This window comes from Choristoneura fumiferana, chromosome 13 (genome assembly GCF_025370935.1).
Source record: "Choristoneura fumiferana chromosome 13, NRCan_CFum_1, whole genome shotgun sequence".
NCBI classification, from domain to species: domain Eukaryota; kingdom Metazoa; phylum Arthropoda; class Insecta; order Lepidoptera; family Tortricidae; genus Choristoneura; species Choristoneura fumiferana.
In genome coordinates this window covers 9,753,348-9,778,505 of record NC_133484.1, presented here as the reverse complement: position 1 = coordinate 9,778,505, position 25,158 = coordinate 9,753,348, and the positions used below count along the sequence as shown (strand labels likewise).

General features: G+C 39.9%; 3 protein-coding genes and 1 long non-coding RNA gene across 4 annotated transcripts; 1 reads left to right on the top strand and 3 right to left on the bottom strand.

The window, feature by feature from the left end:
• Window positions 1–1,870: 1,870 nt before the first annotated feature.
• Window positions 1,871–13,621, bottom strand: LOC141434019 (WD repeat-containing protein 36). Its single transcript, XM_074096227.1, has 8 exons — window positions 12,538–13,621; window positions 11,805–11,974; window positions 11,220–11,456; window positions 10,506–10,694; window positions 3,965–4,160; window positions 3,334–3,412; window positions 2,947–3,109; window positions 1,871–2,592 (listed from the first exon to the last, which is right to left on the bottom strand). The coding sequence occupies exons 1-8, from the start codon at window positions 13,476–13,478 to the stop codon at window positions 1,889–1,891; spliced, it is 2,679 nt and encodes an 892-aa protein (XP_073952328.1). The 5' UTR covers window positions 13,479–13,621; the 3' UTR covers window positions 1,871–1,888.
• On the bottom strand, window positions 4,391–9,948 carry LOC141434020 (uncharacterized). Its single transcript, XR_012451992.1, has 2 exons — window positions 9,840–9,948; window positions 4,391–4,552 (listed from the first exon to the last, which is right to left on the bottom strand). It is a non-coding gene; the product is annotated as an uncharacterized lncRNA (long non-coding RNA).
• Window positions 13,622–14,423: 802 nt separating the features above from the next.
• Window positions 14,424–21,286, bottom strand: noi (splicing factor 3a subunit 3 noi). The gene is made up of 12 exons (XM_074096784.1): window positions 21,214–21,286; window positions 21,040–21,136; window positions 20,544–20,591; window positions 19,955–20,113; window positions 19,371–19,443; window positions 19,205–19,296; window positions 18,720–18,941; window positions 18,207–18,367; window positions 17,424–17,552; window positions 16,973–17,165; window positions 15,318–15,519; window positions 14,424–14,620 (listed from the first exon to the last, which is right to left on the bottom strand). Exons 2-12 carry the CDS (start codon window positions 21,133–21,135, stop codon window positions 14,487–14,489), a joined length of 1,509 nt encoding a protein of 502 aa, XP_073952885.1. The 5' UTR covers window position 21,136; window positions 21,214–21,286; the 3' UTR covers window positions 14,424–14,486.
• Window positions 21,287–22,426: 1,140 nt separating this feature from the next.
• GCS2beta (glucosidase 2 subunit beta) lies at window positions 22,427–24,294 on the top strand. Its single transcript, XM_074096783.1, has one exon. It carries the CDS (start codon window positions 22,537–22,539, stop codon window positions 24,109–24,111), a length of 1,575 nt encoding a protein of 524 aa, XP_073952884.1. The 5' UTR covers window positions 22,427–22,536; the 3' UTR covers window positions 24,112–24,294.
• Window positions 24,295–25,158: the final 864 nt, after the last annotated feature.

Here is a 25,158-nt window from a genome sequence, read left to right as displayed (position 1 = left end):
AAAGAAAAAAAACCATGTCCGATATGTTCTAATATTAACTTCAGAACTAAATAGAATCTTGTTTTTTTTAACCCAAGAAACTATCTAATTGTAGCTATGTCCTACCTACCAGGGTGCGTATTGAGCTGTGAACTATAATAGGTCGTATGCTTTTATGTTTTTGCCTAATAGCATAATGCTAATCTGGCATAAAAGTAGTGCATTTAGAGTCGAGAACGTTTGTATCCACTATAGATAAATTCCTTTTCCTAACAATAATAAAGCTCTCACACATATTCGCGCACAATATTGAAGGATTCATCTATTATGCTCCTTTGTTACCGACGTCTTTCCACTACTGATACCTAAAATTACAGGTTCATTCTTTTTGTATAGTATTTATTAAATTATGTTATTTCGTGCAAGGCATTTATAATATCGGAGCCGTGGTGACCTAGTGGTTTGACCTAGAGGATCGTGGGTTCAAGCCCCGGCTCGCACTTCTGAGTTTTTCGAAATTCACGTGATAAATTACATTTGAAATTTACCAGCTTTACGGTGAACGAAGACATCGTGAGGAAACCTGTGAAGCAATTTAAATGGTGCGTGTGAAGTTCCCAATCCGCACTGGGCCCGCGTGGGCACTACGGCCCAAGCCCTCTCTTTCTGAGAGGAGGTTAGTGCCCAGCAGGACGTATATAGGCTGGGATGATGATGATGATCATATTCAGATACTTTTGTTAATCTGGATAGTGTAGCTTTCATCAGTGATTTTAACAAATCGGTAGCTATACACGGTGAATAATCGGTTATCAGATTAAGTCGCAGATATATGCAACCAAACTTTTTTTCTGTACAAACTATGTCATCGCGTTGTGTACTTAATTATGAGACTTCATTTAATTAATTTAATTTTGGTTATTAACCCTTAATAAGGCCCCATTTATTGGAGCATACTACCACAGTATCATAAGCAGCTATCCAATAAATACCTGACAAAGAATATTTTTAAAGCTAGTCGTATTTTCAATAATTACAATGGAAATTGTGACGTATTATGTATTATCAAATTAATAAGGTTCAGTTTACAACTCAATGCAAGTGGTCGCTAAATCGCCTGAAACTAAAACTCCTGATCACCGATTAAAAATCATCGTGTATAAAAACAAACCAAGTTTGCCCCTTTTCTATATAAGTCCCCACAGGTAAATATTGTATGTAATTTTTTTTTATTAATGATACCTATCCAAATTATGTCAGACAGACGTAGTTTTTAAGTAATAAGACCGCCTACATTGTAGACCTTGTTGCTTTAATTGATAATTTTAGTTTTCCTTGAATTAAAACGACTAAGAGACAGACATAATAATTTAAACAAGATACAAGGGTCACTCACATTCTTGAGATATGCCCAACTGTTTCGAACCACCCCGTGGTCCTTTGTCAAGATCACCTCGAACAGAAACTCAACCATTAACATGTCAGACATACCTTGACTACTAATCGTGAATGACCCGTATATCTTGCATCTTCAATTTTGTTTGGTGAATTGATTATGTTAAAAACATTTTTCTAGATGACAGACACAATACATATATGATTGCTTAGTAGCGACATCTCTTGTCTGGGTGAAGGGCTGGTTCCGAAAGTGAAGACGAAACATGGATGCCGCTAGTGCTGCTGCTTAAGTAGCATAGTAGAAATAAGCAACCTGAGATATGTATGCATAGGAAAAATTCGTGTCTAGATTCCTGTCCAGCAGTGGTGTAGGGGTTATTGCTGAGGACCTAGGTTCGGTTCCCAGTGCTGGTCACTTTTTTTGGTTTTTCTGTGCATCCACATCTCAGTTCGTATTTTCGATACAATACATATAGTAAATTAAATTACAGAATGCTTAACAAAACATTTATTACATATCCTTCAAAGCTTTCACTATACAAATATTGTACAACAAATTACTTTGGAGCCTAGCCCACGCCTCCGTCGCAGCGTCTTCCACAGAATGCAGAACATACCGGAGCTCTTCATTACTTGACACGACTTTTGTGTGCGACTTCAAAAACAGACTCAAGTAGGACTGGGCCAGTTCAAAATTCCTATTACTTTTCAACATAACATTAAGCATCAGCAGGAACTGTTTGAGCACCTCGATACTACCGCCGGCATCAGGCGCCATGCTCGAAACTTCAGAATCGATTGCGGCAGGAGAAAACGCTGTCAACTTCGCTATACACTTCTCAAAGTTTTCTTCACTCTTGCTCTCTACTAACTTCTTAGCGAACGGTGTTAACGTGGATAACGATTCCGGTATTAGCAGCTTCGTTTCTTTGTCTCCACTCTTTTCTTTTTCCAAGTCGAACTCGAGTTCGAGACTAGAGACCGTTGGCAGGAAGAACGGTGCTGACTTGGGGACAGTTACAGGTGTTTTGGGCTTGTTTCTCTTCTTTACTGTGTCTAGATGGAGCAAATTGAGCCATTTCGATGTTGGCTGGTTGGACAGAGTGATAAGTTCATTGCTAATCTGCAGTGGCGACATGTATTCTAGCTCGTCTCCAATATCTATCGTACCAATATCCTCTATGCTTGGTTTTTCTGGAGCTGATGTTGGCAATTCTGTAAAATAAATTGAGGCTGTGTTTAATAACTGTGTTCCTTTAAAAACATTGCCAGGAAATATTGTTAAAGTTTTGACAAGAGTGTGAATAACCACTTTCGTATGCTGAATGTAAAAAAAAACTGCGTTCTAGCCTTCTTTGTTTCAATTTATATTAATAACGCAGATTAAGATAAAAATACAAAAAGATATCCTGATCCAGGACGGCATACGAAAGGTATAAAAGTTTATAAATTTGTAACCAATGTTTTTTTTGTAAAAAACCGTCGATTTACAAATATTAAAATGTTTCATGTTCGATTTACAAATGTCGGCTTGTGGTCTTACCAATGCGAACCGACCGGTGGACTTACCGATTTTTGGCACTTCAATCTTATTCCTATCTATGGGTTTGAGGTATATCTTCTCATAGAGCAATCTGTTGGCCCAGAGGAAGACACCAAGTTCACCAACGTGAGTCGTCGCCAAGAAGTCGCCGGTCGGCGACATACTTAAAGACGTACATGGCTGTTTCAACTGAAATTCATTTTTTACATTATTTTACTTTCAAGAATAAACATTAATAAATTAAAAAAATATTTAAGAATATATTCCAAATCGTTCGTGAGCATCAAGCTATAACCAATAGGGTAGAAATGTCATTTATTACTACATAATATATTATTAGTGACAAAAATATTTGAAATTTTGTTCACCTTCCTTATTTTGATTAAAACCATGCTATATTTTCAGATACTTACAGAGTATATGTCCACCAGTTGACCGCTAGGTATGTCCCAAGTGCAGAAAGTACAGTCCATGGATGCACTAAACAGCCACCTGTTAAATTACCACATTATTATATAGAATAATAAGTTTTATTTAAAAAGGAAGACCATTTATCATTTTTTTTAATGCACAACCGGTATTTTTAGCGAAACATCACCAAAACAGTGAGTTAGAATTAGTATGAATTAGCAGTTGTGTGAAGGCTGTTCCATGAAAATTTTCACTAAATATGTATCTAAAATTTTAAAGTTAGATGTCAAGGAGTAGTTATTTATTGCATTTCTAATTAATTACTTTTTTTTATCATATATTTTCCACATTTGTAATACTAATATCGAATATTTGACGTAACGACTGCCAAAGCTAGCTCACGCTGTTTTATAGTTTATTTTTCGATCTCTCAATAAAGATTACTCACAATAAAGCCAGCTAAAGGGCCTAATCATAAACGGCCATTTAAGGCGCAGATGACGCGCAGTGAACTTCAAACGACATTCAGTCACTTTTTTACAAGTTTTGTGAGAATTTTCGGCACCATAACTTTACCCCACTAAATGCCGGTAAAAGTACTAGAAGTTTAAAATGATCGCAACGAATTTTTACCTGCTCTGAGAGTCAAATCCTATGTCGTTTATTTTGCCCAGATGCCCTTCAAACCGCCTCACTACATTCATGGTGTCGATGTCAATGAGGGTGATCGTGAAGTCTTCATTCGCCAGCGCCAGCAAGCCGCTGTCTCGGTGGCATTTCGTGCTGTTCACCGACTCTTCAAGTTGCATCACGTGGTATGGTGTGCTGGCTGAAAAATCATTTCAATTTCGTATATTTGCCTACCTGCTTTGATCTTTGGCATGTAAACAAGTAATAAACTTAATAGTTATTAATTCTATTTGATATGCATTAAGTTAGGTGAGGTTTATTTTATAAAACAGGGGAGGGCAACCGGTGGATCGCGACTATTAGTCTAGTCTATCGTGGGAAGGCAAGAAATATAAATACTAAACTATGCTGTTTCATTTAAGACAACAACATTCAACTTCAACTTCAACTTTTTTGTTAAGTGGCAATCGGTCGCTTTTGGTTAGCGTCCATTACTGCCAATGACACCTGACAGCAGCAAAGTGTATATTGTGTCAGACCGGTTGAATAAGATATCTAAACGGGAGTTGTCGAAGCGAGTTTGTTGCGTACCTGCAATAGACATACACAAAACATAGGGACAGCACAAAACATAGAAGACAGTACAAAACATTTAGACATTACAGATCGGATCAAAGGGAGAGACAAAAGCGAAAAAGCACCTAAAGTTTTATTTTTTCTTTAGTTATATATTTAATTAGGAGGTTAAGGATTTTTTTGTTAGAGGAGGCATGGAGTAGGAGGGTTTTAAGGTTGGTGGGTTTAGGAATACAAGGCGGGAGGATGTTGTATAGGGAAGTAGTTCTCATCGGGCAGTTTAAAAGGATATGATCTGCAGTACCCTCCTCCAGGCCGCATGAACAGAGGGGGGATTGGACAATGCCCCATCTATACAAGCGGGAGGGAGAACAAGTATGTCCTATACGTAGTCTGCAGATGACTGAGGTGGTCTGTTTGTTCGCTTGGCGAAACCGGTAAAACCAAGGCTTGGGGGGAATGTTTGGCTGGATATCCCCGTAATGGCGGCCTTTGACCAATAAAGAGCTCTCATAATGACGGAGCCACGTAGAGGAAAGATCGGATTTGGCGGCAGAGAAGAGGTCATAGAAGTAGCAGTGGGGGTGGTCCAAACTGCCGATTTCCACGGCCTCTTTAGCATGGGCGTCAGCGGCCTCGTTGCCTTCGATCCCAGAATGACTGGGGATCCAGGATAATGAGATCTCAATGTTGCGGAGATGAGCTTCGAATAGGGTTTGCCTAATGAGTAACACTAAAGGAAAGTTAATTTTAGCAGAGAACGGGTTGGCCTTAATTGATTGTAAACCGCTAAGAGAATCCGTAAAAATTATCGATCGACTAATCCCATGGGCATTGATATACTTAACGGCTTCCAAGATAGCAACTAGCTCTCCGGTAAAGACCGACGTGCGAGGCGGGCATTTAAAGCTCAATATAACTGAGTCACTCGGGATCCAGACTGCCGAACCCACCGCCCCGCCAAGTACGAGCCTGGAGGAATCCGTGAATAATAGCGTCCAGCCTTGCCAGAAGTTTTCGATATTGCGCAAAAAGGAATTGTTCGCACCGGGTTGACTTTTTGATATTCCAAAGTCCAGGATTATGTTCGGTTGAAAAATAAGAGCATCGTAACTATGAGCGAAGAGGGGGAGTCGGGAGCATGTGAAAGAGGGGTCCGGGAGGCTACTGAATTTACGGAAACTATTTATCAGGCATGGCGGATTTTTGTTAAACCAGAATCCGCTGTCAGTAATTAAACGCGATAGTTCTTGAAGCTTAGGTAAAAGGGGGTGGTCGTCCAGAAGGGAAAGTCTAAGGAAGAAACGGTCAGCCAGATACTGCCGTCGGAGGAAAAGGGGGGGTCAGATGCTTCTACTTGCAGGGCATTGGTCGGGGAGGATTTCATGGCCCCCAGGATCACCCGGAGGGATTGGAACTGGATTTTATCTAGTTTACCTAAGGCCACCTTGCTGCAAGGTTCTAAAGCAAAAGAGCCATAATCAAGGACGCTGCGCACTATCGCATTGTACAGGAGTTTCTGGGAGAAGGGGTGAGCACCCCACCACACACCCGAAAGACAACGTAAAATGTTGATGCTCGATTGGCATTTTTTAACTGTCAAATCAATATGGGGGCAACCGGAAAGACGAGAGTCAAGCGTAACGCCTAAAAACTTAACTTGTTTACTAACAGGGATCAGTTGATTATTGAAAGCGACTTCCACAGGGGATAACGATCTTTTTCTGGTAAAGGGGACCACGCTACATTTGGGAACTGAAAGGGAAAGACCATGAACAGCAAGCCATTCTCCCAGATAGAATAGGGCTTGGTTCAAGTTACACGTAGCTACCTCGACGGAGTGGGACGATGAATACAATGCTATATCATCTGCGTATTGTAGAATGTTGCAGAACGGTGAAACAGCCTCGTCTAGGTCATGGGTGTACAAACTGTAGAGTAGGGGACTTAATACAGATCCTTGTGGGAGACCTTGCCAGATTAGTCTCGGAGTGGAATGGGAACCATTATGTCTCACCTCGATGGAACGTTCCATAAGGAAGTTACATATGAAATGCGTCAGCTTCTGCGGCAAACTCAGCTTAGATAGCTTATCTCTGAGTAAGGAGAGTATGACATTATCATATGCGGATGATATGTCCAAGAATACACCAACAAGGAACTCGTTCCTTGAAAAGGCGATTCTGATGTCGGTTGTTAAAATCGAGAGACTATCCATGGTGCCCATTCCCCTCCGAAAACCAAATTGGCTTTTGGACAGGATTTTTTTAGATTCTACGAACCACTCTAGACGCTTCTTAATCATGTGCTCCAGGATTTTGAGTAGGCAGGATGATAAAGCGATGGGACGGTGGGATGAAGGAAGGAGAGGATCTTTTCCTTGTTTATGTAAAGGGATGATAATTTGATTTTTCCAAGCCTCTGGAACGAAACCCAGATCAAAAAAATGATTTAGAAGGTCTAGGAAGTATTTTTTTGTAACCTGACCAGATTTGACAAGAAAGGCGTAAGGGATACTATCTGGACCAGGAGCAGAGTTCTTAAGGTGGTCAAGCGATGCCAGAAGTTCTGCCCAGGAAAACGGTTGGTCAAAACTGTTCTGGGGGCAATTCAGAGGATAGCGGGAAGGGAGAGAGTTAATATGAGGGACAGAAGGGGAGATAATGTGTCGATAAATGCCGTGAGCCAAGCTGAGGAGTCGTTACTTGGCGCATCGCGGGCTATGAATGACCCTCGGAAGCGTTTTATGGCTTTCCATAGTACAGTTGAGGGAGTGCGAGGAGAGATATTTTGGCAGAAGTTTAACCATCCCGATTTCTTTTTTTCCTGAACATACGTTTCGCCAGGGCTGCCGTCTTTTTGAATGCGAGAAAGTTATCCAGGGACATATTTCCACAATACGCTCTCTCGGCCTCGTTCCTTTGGCGAATCATGTCCGAACATTCAGAATCCCACCAAGGTGGAGAGGACCTAGCCTTATAGCGTTTTTTAGGGGGAATATTTGTGTTAGCTGCAACTGTGAAGGCGTCGATTAGATTGTCATGACAAATAGGAGCATTTTCAGGTAAGACAGTGGGCATCTTGCTTACTGCTGCGTCCAAGTCCGCCGCGAACTGATCCCAATCTGCCTTGGACAAGAGGTACCTACTAGTATTTAGGGGAGAACTGGGTTGGGAAAAGGATGTAGGGAAGGATATTAAGATGGGTAGGTGGTCACTACCATAGGAGTCCTGGAGAACAGACCACGAGAGAAGGGTGCCAAATTGTGGAGAGCACAAGGAAAGATCCACGGCGCTAGGATTCAGGCCTGGAGCCGTTCTGCGCGTCGGCGAACCATCGTTGAGAAGACAGATGTTTTTGTCCTCCATCAGGTCAACGAGATCACAGGCTAAAGCGTCGTAATCGGCACTACCCCACATGAGATGGTGACAGTTAAAGTCACCTAAGATGAGGAACGGGCCCGGGAGGGCAGAAAATATGTGCTCGAGGTCTGATATATTAATAGAGTGAGGATCATGAATATAGATCGAAAGAACGGAAAAGTCCATAATCTTGGCGGCGACGGCATTAATACCACGAGCGATAGGGGGAAGAGTTATACGAGTATACGTAATAGAAGATTTAATGAGAAGAGCGGCTCCTGCGTAGCCGTCATCTCTGTCATGTCGGAGGCACGAGAAGCCAGGCACCCGAAACCGGGATCCTGGAATCAACCAGGTCTCCGATATGGCAAAGACCGCAGGGTCATACGAGGATACCATTTGCAGAATTTCGTGTTTCTTAGGGCGGAGACTGTGACTGTTCCACTGGATGAGATGGAATTTTGACAACTGAAAGAAACTGGGAAAGTTTATTGGCGACGTTGGGCGGTAGTGGGAATTCATCCATTTTGCTGAACATATTGATCAACAAGGATAGCAACATATCCAGCAGGTTATCGTTGTGTGGGGAATGACAGGAGGGTGAGAGCGGGGAGTTAGGGGACTGGAGCGCAGCACCAGTCCTCGGAGGCGGAGGGTTCCGATCACTAATTAAGGCGTTGTGCGCGGCGCGGTCATATCCTTGTGTTAGGGGGCGACGTGGGGACCTTGGGATGAAAACGGTTTTCCTATAGCTTTGGGACTGACTGAAGGTGGGGGGGAGGGAGGAGTTGTTTTGCGATTGAGACAAAATATGGTCTGTTTGGGAAGGGGGGAGCATCTGAGCCGCATCAGCGTACGTTCTCTTCACGGGGGGGAACCTCTCGCATGCCTGAGAGTAAGAAATATTGTCTTCAGACATTGTATCCTTAATAGCCTGTTGGCGAGTGTGTTCTGGGCAGGTCTTGTTAGTAGCGAAGTGCCTGCCTGAGCAGAACAAGCAAAACGCTAAGTCTTCCTGCACAACACATGTTTTCCCTGTATGTTCTTGACCGCATTTGAAACACTTTGGTTTTGATCGGCACTGCTCTGATATGTGTCCGAATTTGCAGCAACTGTGGCACTGTATTGTGGGCAAACGGTACTTTTCAACCACCAAAGATGTGTAGCAGCAGAAAATTCTGGACGGAAGAACTTGGCCGCTGAAAGTAACTACAACAGTTCCTGTAGGGATCCATTCAACTCCATCAGGTTTGTGGACTTTGCGGTTTAGTCGTCTGGCTTTGAGGATTACCCCACAGCCAGAAGGAAGCTCTACTTCACTGACGAATGCATCCAGAGCAAGGTCCGTTGGCACTCCTCTGACAATACCCATGCGAGTGACATTAAATGTTGGTATGGTTGCTTCAAAGTTTTTAGACGCAAGTAAAGGGTCCACTAAGAAGGCATTTGCTGCCTCTGCCGTGTTAAACTCAACGCTAATGCGGTTTCTACCTACTTTTTTTATACCGTCTCGCGTTATATTCTGTACACGAGAGTTAACCATCACTTGGCCAAACTTAATGGGGTTTAGGGTGGTACCGGAGGAGGGATCGGATTCAGGTTTGGAAACATGGACTAGGAAAGGTCCTCCGTCGTTGGAAGTGTATTTTCGTCCATTTTTATAATCCGGGTGTTCATAAAGATGAGCTATGGAGTCGGAAGGAGCCCTGCCCCCAACTTAGTGGGAGGTTGGGATCCACCCTGCACCGTAGCCCTCCTTTTTGTCCCCAGTAAGGATATCTCGGCTTCCATCGGCCCCTCCGATTGACTGTCTTGCGACAAATCCACCGGTGGGCCGGCGGAAACCGGGTCCCCAACAACTGAGGTTATGTCTGGAGGTTTTGGCGGGAAATGAGACATAGCGGGGTTAACAGCGTACAAGAATTGGTTAAAACACTTACTGAGCGCCGATTCCGATGGGTAACACAAAAAACACGAAAAAAAATAGCACTAGGCCACAAAATTTCGCAGGTCCGACACAAACACGTGCTGACACCAAGGAAGTCAAGCGGTCAGTCATAAATTACAATCTTATTGGATTTCTATAAGTACGCTCAACAAACTTGACAGTAATGTTTGGTGGTGCGATTTGGCTATTATTGTATTAAGTTAGGTGAGATTCTAAAATGCACTCTATTACGTTCACATTAGGCGTTACGTAGGCAATATTGCATTTTTTGAAAAAGGAAGTTCCATTTAAGATTTCAAGAAGTACGCAATTAGTAGATCCGCACAGGGTTTCGTCAGTGAACAGTAGATCTTGGGTCTAATCAAGTTAGCCACCCCTGTTATAAAACAATTGTAGAAAGTTTTCTTCTCAAATAAATGGAATTATATCAAATGCAGCAATATACCAAATGTTGTTATACCTACCTATAAAGATGTCCACTAAACTTAATGTAGCAGGCGTGTAAGTGCTTATACATGACGAAACAACTGTAACTACTAATAATTACATACCCTTTTTTTTTAAACCAATCTGACCACTGGAAGTGGATTAAATATGACTACCAATATAGATCCGCCTAATACAGCAAGTTAAAAAAGCCTCTAATAAAAAAACTTACTTGATTTAAAATACCAGAACTTTAATTTGTCATCAGCTCCTGCTGTGATGACCCTCTGGTTGCAGAGATCTGTCTCCACACCCCGGATGGCCCCACTGTGGGCTACATTCTTGTTCAGGACCTGTCCATATTGGCCTCTGTGTATTCCTGATTGCATGTTAAACTTGTGAACCTGACCATTGCTGTAGCCTGAAAGCGAATTGAATAAAACTATTAGTTCAAACCAATAAATTGTCAACCACCGGTTGTGACGAGGCTCACTGTGACAAAGACCAACTATGGATGAACAAAAAGTTAAATACACTTGTGTTCATGCTCATGCAGTAAGGTTAGACTGTCAGGCCTCTAATAAAAAGGTAAAGTAATCTTTGTTCATTGAGAATACCCTGTGTTATTAGATACCCAAAATATTCATTTATTTATTATTTTACTCCCATATAGATCAATCAATAAACCAAGGAAATAACTTAAAGGTCCAATATTTTAACCGCAACCCATTGAACACACCGGACGACTTCAGTACATTAGTTGAATGGTTTTATAACAGAAATTTTAAAGCATAAATCAACTGGCATTGATAGTAAAGATCTTATATAATTTAATGCATTTTAATAGCAAGGTAAGGAAGACTATCTGACAATAAAAAAGATTAAAGTGATCAAAAAACATGCATAGTTATTAATATCACTAACAAATTGATATTGTAAATCATACCAATGACAACAAAGTTGCCGCACTGTGTCACGGTAAGACAAGTGGCTTGAACATCCTTTGCCTTGTCCGGAAGCTGCAGCTTGTGTGCCCCCATCTTTATCTTATTGTATGACCAAGTTGTTGCCATACTTTTGCCTCTATGCAGAGTTGCTATGCTATCCCATTCCTTATCTCTCTGCATACAAGAACTCAACTTCGTTATTGGAGGCAGAATGTTGTTATCATGCTCTAATCTTTCTGAAATCAGATAATTATGACAAAATCATCAGATTTTTTTTATATTTTCAATAAAAGCAAAATTTTTGTATAGCCATATTAAAACCAGTTGAAAAAAAAACTGTTACCTTCAATGATGCAAGAGTTTGGGAACATATTAAAATAAAATTGGCAAGTAACTTGGTATCTAAAGACTAATTTCACTGTTTTCTGATATGTTATTTTATTATATTTAAAAAGATAGAAATGTCCCATAAAAATAGGAAAAGCAGACCCAGACCAAGAGGTGGTCTATGCTTTGCATATTTTTGCTTACATACTTGAACTGTTCTATAGACGGATATCTTGTAAAGCATCAAAACAACTTACTCTTCTTCTTAGATGCCTTCTTGTTGTATGATGCCTTGCCCATGCTCTTATTGAAGGTCTCGGTGACTGTGTTCATTATGTGGAGGGTACTGTCATCTCCTGCTGCTAGCAGGTTCTCGCCGCGAGGCTCGCAGTGCCACACCAGATTGGGGGGCTGGGAATGACCTGCTCTGTAATAACAAAAAGTTAAGTTAAATACATTTTTTAAATATTTCATGAGAGCTCTACCATTCACACACTTATAAACCAGTTTAAGCCAATGTCTAGGCTATATTTTCTATTTTCTACTGCAGCAATTCACAAACTTTTTTGTTGACGGAGCCTTATTGGAAAACTAATTATTTACCAGAGCCCTAAAATATTCACAAGCAATTAATTTGATAGGAGATTGTACAGTCACCAGCAATAATATCTGCCACAGCGGAGTGTGCAAAAATATCTGACACATCCTTTCGGCCCTAGAAATAGAGTCATATCAGATATTTATGCATGCTTTTTGTGTCAGATATTGTTGCTAGTGACTGTACTCTGCAACCTTACGGTACACCATAAGTATTTAGTTTGATTATGCATTTGCAGAGCCCCTGCAGAAGCTTGGCGGACCCCCAGGGCTCCACGGAGCACACTTTGAGAATGGCTGTTCTACTGGATCACAGTTTCTTTTCAAATCAAATGTATAATAACCTGAAAATATTTGCCATTAATAAAATAACAATTATAATTGTTATTATACCTTATCCTTAGAAGCCGAGCTCCACCATCAGGCATATCAAAAATCCACAATTTCAATGAGTTATCTGCAGAATTTGTCACCATCAACGGTTCGGACATGAGGCACTGCATGCCAGCTATTTTCCCTGAGTGAGCTTTCATTATCTGCGACAGAACCCTACGTTCCTCAAGATCCCACATTACAATATGGCCTTTTGTACTTCCTGTGACCATTATTGGTGCTCCATCCATCCGGAATGATAATGTAACAACCAATCCCATGTCATGAGTGAAGTCCATGACGGTCTGATCCAGACGTAAGTTATGGAGCATTATCTTTCTGTTCATGAGAGCTATCGCCACCACATCAACTGCAGGTGCAGGTGTCAACACCGTCACACCTGAACTCCATCCTTTGAATGTATAAATGAGTTTTGAAGTGCGAAGATTCCATAATTGTAGCATTCCTTGCCTGCTTCCAAGTAAAATCTTGTTCAAATAAGTAGGAGGGTGGCATATAGTCGATATTGTGAATTTGTCATCAAAACTCAGCTCCAAGAATATATTTTCTTCCTTCACATCAAACACTTTCAGCTCATTGTTTTTATCAATTGTTATTAAATGGATCCCAAACGGGAGCATCAAGTGCACGGGAGCATTGTGTCCTTTGTATACGTGTTTGAGTTCACAGCCACGTCTCCACGCGTAAACATTGTTCTCACTCGCTGAATAAACGTGAAAATTATCACCGCTCATACAAGTGATAGGACCTGGATGTTGACCACTGATACTCAACAAACGGAAGTTGTTACATCCGTAAGTGTGAAACCATTTCCCTACACTTGTACACAATAGGGTTTCACCTCTTCTTTTTATAAATCTAGCCACGAAAGGCACATGTGTGCTAACATAACCTAGGACTTTCGTTCCGGTAAATATACGGCTGCCTGGTTTTTCTCCCATATTAGATATATGAAATATAAACACTTATAGTCATTTATACTGGCCTTCACACGTATAATACGTATATTACTTTTTTTATAAAAATAATAACATGCCGACGAGCATATTTTTGACCAAGTAAGTTTTGACAATGCACGCATGAGAATGACACATGACAGATGAATGGCATTGAGAAAAAAAAACAGTTGGTGCGTTCGAGGAGTGACTAGTCGCTCAGCGCGTCTCAGCGCAGATTCAGATGTAATGCCAGCAGGGCTACTACGAAACTCGAAGTTCGTGTCGTGCGGTCCCTCTGACACTTATACTATTTAATACGAGAGCGAGAGGGACCGCACGACACGAACTTCGAGTATCGAGTTTCGTAGTAGCCCTGCTGGGAATAGCTAAGAACAATGAATACAGCTGGGAACCGACCGATTCGAAGTTTTATTTATGCATCCTAGATTAAATTCCATGGCGCGATGTAAAATGTAGTTTCTTTAAGTTGTTAATTTTTTTAATTTTATTTCTTATTATGGATAACGCAAGGGCTTATAGCTATCTTATGAAAGCTGGGGGGCTACTAACGAAATTCGAAGTTCGTATTGTACCGTCCCTCTCTCTCGTATTCAATAATATTTTATTATTAGCGTCAGCGGGACGGCAAGATAGATACGAAGTTTGAATTATTTACTTCGTAGTACTTATAGAGCCTATGAGGGCCTACTCCGAAGTTTGAAAATCGAAGTTCGAATCGTACCGTCCCTCTCACTTTCGTATTAAATAGTATAAGCGTCAGAGGAGCGGAACGACACGAACTTCGATTTTCATAGTAGCCCCGCTGGCGATGCTGGGGGGCTACTACGAAATTCTAAGTTCGTATCGGAGTACCATCCCTCTCACTCGTATTAAATTATATGTGTTTGCAATTTTGTAAACAAAAATGGACGAACTAAAAGCCAATACCCCATTATTCACTGTTTATTTTTATTTACTAAAATTATAATTAATTACAAAGTACGCAGCATTTTAAAGTAACCCTTGTCTTTTCAAGTCCTCAAAAGTTTTACGATTGACAACATTTCCAAGAGAATCTTCGAATTCTTCATCATTTTCTGCCACAAATCTCTCGTTCTCTTTTTGGTGCTTGATTTTTTCCCACACTGAAAACAAAAAATAAACAGTTTTGTTAATATTAAATATATTGACCCGGATAACTCACGTCTTAAATCGAGTTTAGCCCGACATGTTAATATCGAAAATACAAACTGAAACATAGATGCACAGAAAAACCCAGAAAAAGAGACCAGCGCTGAGAATCGAACCCAGGTCCTAACCTAAGCATTCCGTGCTGCGTGCTATACCCCTACACCACCACTGGACAGGAGTACAGAGACAAATTTCTCCTATGCACCACATATCTCAGCTTGTTTGTTTCTTAATTAGTCACTTAAGCTTTGGTCTCTTTTTCTGGTTTTTCTGTGCATCTATATTTCAGTTTGTATTTTTGATATGGATTTCACGGGATGACCGTCAAAAGTAACAAAATTTGGAGTTGAAAAAAAAATACAAAAAGACTCCAAAAACCAATCTTAGTTTTGTTAATATTGACAAGAGGGAATTGAGATCTGGTGGCAAGACCAAAAAATTATCGGTAATTAAAAGTTCAGAGAAAGCAAGTCATCCATCCTAGTTTCAGCTGTTCCTACTGCCAGTTACAAGGCGGACAGACGGTCTCATTAGGTTTCTTGGAAACCTGCGATGCCACCGCTAACATAAAACCATTATTTACGGTGATCTTTGGGGCAGGCCTCTGTCCAGCAGTAGACGCCCTCCTAATGATGAAATGTGTTATCTTACATGCAAGCGCGTCTTCAATCTGCGTGACGTTGGCAAAATGCGCAGTGTTCGGTATTCCGAGGCAACGCATGCCGTGAGCATGGCGCCACTCGGCGAAATGCCTCTGGAAGGCCTTGGGCCCCTTGTATGTGAAGTTGCCGCATATCTCGCAAGTGTAGCTGATGTTGAGACCGTGCAGTTTGTACAACCAGTACGGGATGGGCTGCGGGAAAAAATAAGGTTTTGTAAAATTTTAATAAATGGCACTTGATACATAATTTGAATCAAGGTAGTATCATGTAATTTTGAACATGAAACTACCGTGAGACTTACTCATATCAAATGATCGAAACATCTCGAGCTAAACTCGATTCAAGACGTGATTTATCCGTTACAATATCATTTAATATCAGTATCATGAAGCCGTGGTGGCCTAGTGGTTTGACCTATCGCCTCTCAAGCAGAGGGTCGTGGGTTCAAACCCCGGCTCGCACCTCTGAGTTTTTCGAAATTCATGTGCGGAATTACATTAGAAATTTACCACAAGCTTTGCGGTGAAGGAAAACATCGTGAGGAAACCTGCACAAACCTGCGAAGCGATTCAATGGTGCGTGCGAAGTTCCCAATCCGCACTGGGCCCGCGTGGGAACTATGGCCCAAGCCCTCTTGTTCTGAGAGGAGGCCTGTGCCCAGCAGTGGGACGTATATAGGCTGGGATGATGATGATGATCAGTATCATGTAATTAAAATGAACTGGTACTGCTCATAGAGCTGTGTTAAAATTCTTTTCCCATCTTTATTATCTAACAAATTAAGCTATCGCGTAATTAGGGCTATCGCGAATGAATTCGCCCGAGGCGCTAGTGTAGTGTAATGGTGATTTTCCACCAGCGAGGCGAAGCGAGACGAGAATTGAAATTTGTATGAATTCTGAATTATGGCGCACCGACGCGGGCCCGCCGGCCCCGCCAATTTCAATTCTCGTCTCGCTTTAAAGCGCAATTAAGCGTAGGTGCCGATTAGGGTTGAGGAGAGGATATCCTTTTTATATATTTTTTTTTTTAATTAACCAGTTCCTTGTCATTTCGAGTAATCTCTTCTAGTGAGTGATGTGATTATATCGAAGATCCGAGCAATATCTGTGTAATGGTGATTTTCCACCAGCGAGGCGAAGCGAGAATTGAAATTTGTATGAATTCTCGCGCGCCCGCCGCGCACCGACGCGGGCCCCCGCCGGGCCCCGCCATACAAATTTCAATTCTCGTCTCGCTTTAAAGCGCAATTAAGCGTAGGTGCCGATTAGGGTTGAGGAGAGGATATCCAACGCAATTAACCAGTTCCTTGTCATTTCGAGTAATCTCTTCTTTGTGTGATGTGAATATGATGTTGACAATTTGGTAGTTATTCAGTTGCAATCATAGTTCATAGTTTTTTTTTTCTCACAGGGATCATCGTAAAATGGCTGCACCAAAAATCCAGTTAGTAACGGTACTTTATAAATTTACATTCAGTACATCTATAAATTGATTTGATTACAAATCACCTACAGCTTATGTTTGAGCAAATTAATATCAGACTACTCTTTTATAGATTAAGAGGAGCTGATTTGTCTACGCCCGGTTAGGATTTGATTAACCTTTTCAGGCAGGTATCACAAACATCTCAATTTAATTTACCTTGCCGTCCCAGCCCAGCGGCAGGTTCTTAGGGTTGTAGGGTACTTCGTCGTCGTCGGAGTCGCCATCGGGGGCGGCGGAGGCGTCGCTCTCGTCGCCGCTGTCGTCGCGACGCTCGCCGGCCGAGCGCGCCGCGCGACGCGTCACGTTCTCTATGGTGGCGGCACGGGTGCTGCTCACTGTACCCGCGAATCTGTGTGGAAATAAAGAAAGAATGAAAGAAAAAAAAACATTTATTCGTGACATTTACAAAGCAATGAAAAAAGAAACACAGAAATCGAAACAAATGGTCCCAACTCAACATGTTGTTAAATAGCTTGTTGTTTATTAATTCTTTTAATACAAGCATTTTGGTAATAACAGTGGACAGTTACGAAGAAATCCTACAACACCGACTAAATTAGTGATTTGCGATAATATAACATCCTTGAAAATTCAATACAAAACCTACCTATAAACCTGTGCTTCAATGGCCGCAATATCTTTGTGTCTCTGCTGCGTCGAAGCCTTGGCCTTGTTGCCTCCTTTCTTCGCCACCAGATTCTTATCCAATGCCGTTTGACCTTTCGTACTGAACAACCTGTTTGTACAAAACAACAGTACTGTCAAGGGATAAAATGTAAACACTACAATAGTAAATTAGTTCAAGTCAATTGTTAAACCTCCTAGATTATGTTATAAAAAAAGGAAAGAAAGAAATTAAAAACACATGCTTGACATTTTTATAAAAAGCAAAAAACAAAAACAAAAACTAAAACCGAGACAAATATGTGCGTGCGTGCGTGCGTGCGTGCGTGTGTGTGTGTGTGTGTGTGTGTGTGTGTGTGTGTGTTTGTGTGTTTGTGTGTTTGTGCGTTCGTGCGTGCGTGCGTGCGTGCGTGCGTGTGCGTGTGCGTGTGCGTGTGCGTGTGTGCGTGTGTGTGTGTATGTGTGCTATTCAGTAAAATGAAATGAAATTAAATGATTTTTATTTGTGGAATATGGGTATGGGTATTATAGGGTGTTATGTCATTACTGTACTGAAGTACTTAGCATTTCGCGGGGCATGGGAACACTAGTTATAAATGATAGATCACAAGCCGCAATGTACTTGTATTACTGCCACAATTTAAATGCAATGAGTAAATTGCGCTTAGAATAACAATATAAAATGAAACACGTCTGAAAATTCATTAATATGTATGACAATGTGATAGATTATTAGTAATTAAACAATTTTGGTGTGTGTACAAACCTTTGCGCACGTTCTTCCAAAGTGCCGCCACATTTAAGTCCCAAGGCCATCAGAGCGGACTTGAGTCTGTCCAGACCCAATGAAGCCAGCTCCTCCCAGGACGAAAACGCTGACAAATCTAAGTGCGCACCCACATTTGTTAGAGCTCCACCAGTCTCTTTCTGTAGAATAAAAACAGTTGCTTTAAGTTATTTTTCCAAAGACAAAAGAAAGCCTTTTTTTGGGACAATTGTTTTTAGTTTTTTAAGAATAAAAAGAGCCTAAGACAAGAAAGCCTTAAAAGGATTGTAATTTTATTTTTCTAGACAATATTTTTGTGAATTCCATATTTTTGACATCTAAAATGTAATGTGTGATTTCGAAATAAATAAATCTATCCATCTAACATAAATATCACTCGTTTAAAGGCGTTACATATAATAAACAGTTGTGTGCTCATAGAAGTCATTTTAGTAATTAGTGTCAGAAATAAAAAATTTAGGACTTTGATGGCAAGAAAGAAATAATACTTACTGGCCAACCAGGGAAAGTGCCCGCTTCCCACTGCTTCAGGAATTCCTGGTGAGCCAGAGCCATTTCCTGGGCCTGGTCATGGAGTGGCTTCACGCGGCTCACAAAGTTTTTCAGGTATGTGAGGAGAGCACGGACATAGTTCCTGTATTCACTGTTTTTGCGCTCCCGTGGAATATCAAATAGATGGTCGAAAATACTTAGGTATGTAATGTAGTCCACTTTCTGCAAGTATGGTTGTTGGAATGGATTAGTTATTACAGCTGACACTTTATATTATCTTTTATAGATAAGCTTTATTATAAATCATAATAAATAATGTGTGACTTGATCTTGGCCCTCGATGATCTTGTATAATAAAATTAATAACTATTAATGTAGTGGTTATTAACAAATACTGACACTTGTACTGAATGAAAACAAGGATGAATTTAGAGAAAACATATTGCACAAGTGTTAAAATTATGAAAAAAACATGCACATCTTACCTCAATACCCTTCAAATTTATGTACTTTTCATAACATTGGTGTAGATCCAAGTACTTTCCGTAGCCCTCCTCATCGGTAAATTCAACTGGAGCTGAAAAAAAAAACATTAAAATACAACATTCTCCAAATTAGTACAAATATTTGAAAATAAATATACAAACTTACTGGTATAATCTTCAGATGGATTCTCTCTCATTTTCGTGATTTCTTCAAACTCCACTGACATCGGCACACAAATCTAAAATAAGAGGAATCTATTTTATTACCATCAGTTCATAGTTTTCACAGAACTCTTGCTATTTCCGATTAGTTGTATGCAAAAGTTTGCGTGTGTATCAATGGTTGTTACTATTTTACTCTCATATCTCCAGCTAGTTTCTAAATTGGATCAATACACCTCGTGGATCATAGAGTACTTTATAAATAAAAAATAAATTCTAATGAAACCTTAGTTACAAGGATGTTGGTTGAAAAGGGAAATTTTAAGTATGTACCAAGAATTTTTCAAACAAAAGTCTAAATGCAAACTATTTTAGTAATACTCGAAAAGCTAAAAGTATGGTTAAGTACAGCAGTGACAGATTAATCTATTCTGCCGAAAATAATATAATAACTCAAAAAACAATAAAGTAGAGTTAAGATGCATAATATGAGAATTCATAATGCAATTTACCCTTACATACTTCAATGCACCATCAACTCAACAAACTACAGCCAAAAGAGCAGTACTAAACTATAATTTAATTTACCTCATTGGGATGTTTCCTGTGGAATTCTTTAATCTGTTTCAACCGAGCATAAAATTCTTGGAACTCATTTGGCCCTGACAATGCAGCAATTTCTTCTTTGCGGAGACCATCTTTATCCTCATATAGTTCTTTTAGTCTTATTGTAGCTTCAATGTACCTCTGAAAAATAAGAACATTTTTAAAACACCAAGCCCTAGGTTTAGGCATGTAAGTCTCTTCACTTCAAGGCTAGAGTGGATAGGCTGTTGCTGAGCTGAACCAGTGAAATAGGTACACCTTTGGCCTCATCTACACTTTTCATCAGGTGAGATAGGGGTCAAATACAGGTCAGTTTAATCATTACTTTAATGTAAAAAAACTATATTATTGACCCCAAAATATGGTCAAATATACATAAAGTTATGTATAACAATATAAAGAATAATACAAAAATAAGGACAATAAAAAATTAAGATAATTATAATTATAATGCCTTCAGTTCCTCATTTTGTGGCAACACTGCTCAACAACACCAAAATGATGATGCTTAGTAAAAAATAAATAAATAATAACAAATAAATGCACAATTATTTTTTTAAAACTAACTTACGTCATGTAGGTTCTTCAAACGGTGGTCACCATTGATTGTTTCACGATGCTGAAAACCAAAAAAAAAACAAAAAGAATAAATAAATATCATGGGACACTTGACACCAATTACCTAGACCCAAAGTAAGCAAAGCTTGTACTATGGATACTATAGGCAAGGGATAAACATACTTATATAGATAAATACATACTTAAATACATATTAAACATCCAAGACCCGTGAACAAACATTTGTATTATTCATACAAATATCTGCCCCGGCCGGGAATCGAACCCGGGACCTCAAGCTTCGTAGTCAGGTTCTCTAACCACTTGGCCATCCGGTCGTCAAATAAAATAGTTTGATTGTGATTACGGAATGCAAATTTTGTAACAAATTAGGTCGGATAACATGTTAGCTACAGTGGAGAGTAATCAAGCAGCGCAACACATAAAATAAATAAATAAATATCACGGGACAACATGTCGAATCTACATAATAACAAAACTCATCATACACCAAGTTTCTTATGTAGGATCTCTTTGACCATAGCATCCATACACCGTTCCCGTTCTTCATGGTAACTTCTTTGCTGCTCCAGTAAAGTCTCCATACTAAGGACCAAATATGGAACGTTTTATATAATATATTGTTATCTTATATTGCTCACGAATTAATTATTATAATTAACCTCTCTCAAACAACGCAAGCTTGACGCAAGCTATGCCAGGTTTTTTTTTACTAAATTATCAAATGTCAAAAAGATTGTTCGAGACTCTGGTAAACATACACAATTTCATACATTTCTAAAACTTTCGCATGTTGGACAACTTGACTTATATTAACACAATTAGCATGGTCACCCTAATCGTAAGTGGGTGCTTCCACTAAGATGACTTTTCCCTAAAATTAGGGAGATTTATCGTAATTATTTGATTGCGACGCGACATTAATCTAATATTTCTTAATTTAATAGCAGCAATGAGCGTTTGTTCGTGTACCTCGAAATCATCGGCGTTTTGCCGCGATAGCAAATTTTGCTGTAGCATGTTATATCAGTGGTATATTTTGTTACTCGCATATATTTTTTAATCAAGTTTTACAGCAATAGCATATTTTGCTGTAGCATGGATTACGTATCGATCGCCTATTTAGTTAGCCGCTAATATTTTTAGTCGCATTTTACCTCGGCTGCTTATATTGTTGTGGTGTTTTTTATTAATCTTTTATAAACCGTTATGATTGGCGACGAGAAATCATACTACAATAAAACAAAGCTATTTAGAAATTTTAAGTTCGTGACAAAAAGCGAATATGTGAATAGCTACACCAAATTTATAACTTCGAGATACGGTCAAGTGTAAAAATATGAACTTATTCAGTGTCAAAAATAATAAGTACCACAGACTTATTCCGACGCAATAAGGCCGTAGTAACATATTTTTGAGCGGTTCGAATATATACTTATTTTTGCATTTGACTGTACACGACTAACAAACGGTTTTTTTTTAACGATAGTTTATGTCAGACAAAAAATACTTTTACTGCAAGGATACGTGTGAACTATATTGTAAATTTAATGCAAGTAATGGCTATGGGTACTTATAGACTGAAAGTGATATCTGAGGCCCATTTCGCGAGAAGAGACTACCGCTTGTAAATTGTAACTCGTAGCTTTGCTTCGAGAAATAGGGCACAGCAAGGCTACTACGAAACTCGAAGTTCGTGTCGTGTGGTCTCTCTGACACTTATACTATTTAATACGAGAGCGAGAGGGACAGTACGATATGAAGTTCGAGTTGCGAGTTTAATAGTAGCCCTGCTCTGCTGCTCTTTCCTGGTAGGTAATGAGAATGAGTTAATCTCCTCAACTCGGTCTGTCAGTAAATTCAGGGAAAGGCTAACAATAACTGTGCAACATTGAAGAAACGTCAGCTTTGTCATCGAAATACACGTTACCCTTCGCGACTTTGCATTGTACCGGTGTTTAGTAATTTAATTAAATATAATAATCATGATAAAATCATCGCATGTGAGACTGTCGCACTTGCTCGTTTTGATTATTTGTTCGTTCGTAATATGCGCCCAGTCAGATGTGCCGAGACCGCGCGGAGTTTCCTTATCGAAAGCGTCTCTATATTCGCCGACGAAAGACTTCACCTGTTTCGACGGTACTGTTACAATTCCGTTTAGCTATGTAAACGACGATTATTGTGATTGCTTCGATGGAAGCGATGAGCCGGGGACCTCGGCATGCTTAAATGGAGTGTTTCACTGCACGAACGCGGGGCATCGCCCGCAGAACATCCCGAGCTCGCGAGTCAACGACGGGTACTGCGACTGCTGCGACGGTACGGACGAGTACGCGGCGGCCGAGCCCTGCCCCAACACCTGCGAGGAGCTCGGCCGCGAGGCCCGCGCAGAGTCCCACAGACTCGCGGAACTACACAAAGCTGGTAGCCAGGTCAGATTAGAACTAATCGAAAATGGCAACAAAAAAAGAAACGAGATGGCAGAACAGCTAACCCAATTAGAAAAAGATAAAGCAGAAGCTGAAGCAATCAAATCAGAGAAAGAATCAATAAAAAATGAATTGGAAGCAAGGGAAAATGAAGTTTTAAAAGTATACAGAGAAGCGGAAGAGCAGGAGAAGCAAAAGAAGGCTGAAGAAGAAAAACAACAAACTATTAAAGAAGCCACAGATCAGTTCAATAGGTTTGATGCTAATAAAGATGGTCAATTGACTGTAGATGAGATTAATGTAGTTAATGTTTTTGATAAGAATAAGGATGGTGAAGTGGACCAAGAGGAATACCAGTACTTCTTTGGGGAGAATGAAAATGTTGATCTGGAAACATTCATATCTGCTGCATGGCCAATGCTGAAGCCATTGTTGATGATGGAGCAAGGAATGTTCCGACCAGCTGAAGAAGAACATGAAACTGTCCCTGAAACTGATGCTGATGACCTCTCTAAGGAAGCTGAGACTGATGACTTAGGAGCTGATGATGATAATATTGACTCTGACTTGGGTCATGAAGAACTTGATGAACCAGAACTTGAAGCGGACCACTCTCATGGCTATGATGAGGAAACACAAAAATTAGTAAATGAAGCTACTGAAGCTAGACGTCAATTCACTGATGCGGAGAGGGCTGTCCGAGAAATTGAATCCAGCATCAGAAATATCCAGCAAAACTTAGAGAAAGATTATGGTTTACAACAAGAATTTGCCACTCTTGATGGCCAATGCTTCGAATATGAAGATAAGGAGTACATTTACAAGCTCTGCATGTTCCAGAAAATGACCCAGAAATCTAAAAATGGTGGATCCGAAGTTGGTCTTGGTAACTGGGGCGAATGGAGTGGGGATGAGAACAACAAATATTCTGTAATGAAGTATACTAATGGAGTGGCCTGCTGGAATGGGCCAAATAGAATGACAACTGTTAATGTCCACTGCGGTTTGGATACTAAGATGCTGTCGGTCACTGAACCTTTCCGTTGCGAGTACAAGGTGGAGCTTAGCACCCCTGCTGCATGTGATGGCAACACTTCGCAGCAGCATTCATCACATGATGAACTGTAAGCTCTTTAAAGCTTACATCACACCATGTATTATAACATAAGCTAGATGTAAACATTTTTCAGTCCATAGATTTTTCACTAAGGAAGAACTGTCACAATACTACAGATGCATGGTTTTCTTCATAATAAAATGTTCATGACGAAGGTAGTTTTAGTCATAAGTAGTGAAAATGTTTTCTAGAGTGTAATAAATTATTTTTTCTTTCTTATCATATCATTGGAATTGATTTATGAACTATTTTTCAAAGTTCCATAAGTTCAAGATTTAGAAATGTTTTAAACAGACTGAATCATGATCATCATGCAGTTTATACACACATTCCTTAAGTATGAAAGGCTGTTTTTAGTTGAAGGTTTAATGAAATAAAATGAGGTGAACAAACTATTATTGTGATTTAATAAAGTTGTTTAAAAGTAACAAAAGTTTTTGTCATTTGGATGTAAAGGAATCCTTATATCTTGGGCATTAACACCACCCAGCCAGTAGGCTTTGAATCGTCAGGATAACACAAAGAGTATTGGTACCTATGGATAACAGTAACAGAGTATCGAATCAATCTAATAAATGTTGAAAACTTTCTTGTCAATTGAAATTTTTACCCTCATTTACATTTTAATAATTTATCTACAAAAGGGAGATCCTTTCATCATAACCTTAACTGCCTCTGTTTTCTATTTAGGCTTTAGTTACTTCACATGCATTTACGTAGATAGAGTTCAAATTTCTGCATCTTCTATACTGGGATGGGAATGGGATTAAGATGAAATCTGGTATGGTATGCGCTAAGCTAATTGCATGACAGAGTTAGTAAAGTCAACAAATAATGTAAAAACCGGCCAAGAGCGTGTCGGACACGCCCAAGATAGGGTTCCGTAGCCATTACGAAAAAAATCAAGTAATATTATGTGCATTATAACACAATTAAAACGCTACAGTCTGAAAATTTATTACCAGAAAAAGAGCGTATCGTCACGGCACTTGCGTCCTTTTGTTGAGAAGCGCAGTTTTTCGACTTGACTCAAAAACGGTAAGTATATCCGATCATGT

Bases quoted from the DNA above. Each gene is read 5' to 3' on its own strand.
- LOC141434019 (XM_074096227.1), bottom strand. From the start codon at position 13,478: ATGGGAGAAAAACCAGGCAGCCGTATATTTACCGGAACGAAAGTCCTA. The intron at 10,695-11,219 runs GTATGATTTACA...ATTCGCTTTCAG, and splicing joins CGGCAACTTTGTTGTCATTG to GCTACAGCAATGGTCAGGTT. The intron at 3,413-3,964 runs GTAAAAATTCGT...GTAATTTAACAG, and splicing joins GGATTTGACTCTCAGAGCAG to GTGGCTGTTTAGTGCATCCA.
- noi (XM_074096784.1), bottom strand. From the start codon at position 21,135: ATGGAGACTTTACTGGAGCAGCAAAGAAGTTACCATGAAGAACGGGAA. The intron at 19,297-19,370 runs GTAAGTTTGTAT...TTTTTTTTTCAG, and splicing joins TCCATCTGAAGATTATACCA to CTCCAGTTGAATTTACCGAT. The intron at 17,553-18,206 runs GTTTGTACACAC...TTGTACAAACAG, and splicing joins TTGGAAGAACGTGCGCAAAG to GTTGTTCAGTACGAAAGGTC.
- GCS2beta (XM_074096783.1), top strand. From the start codon at position 22,537: ATGATAAAATCATCGCATGTGAGACTGTCGCACTTGCTCGTTTTGATT.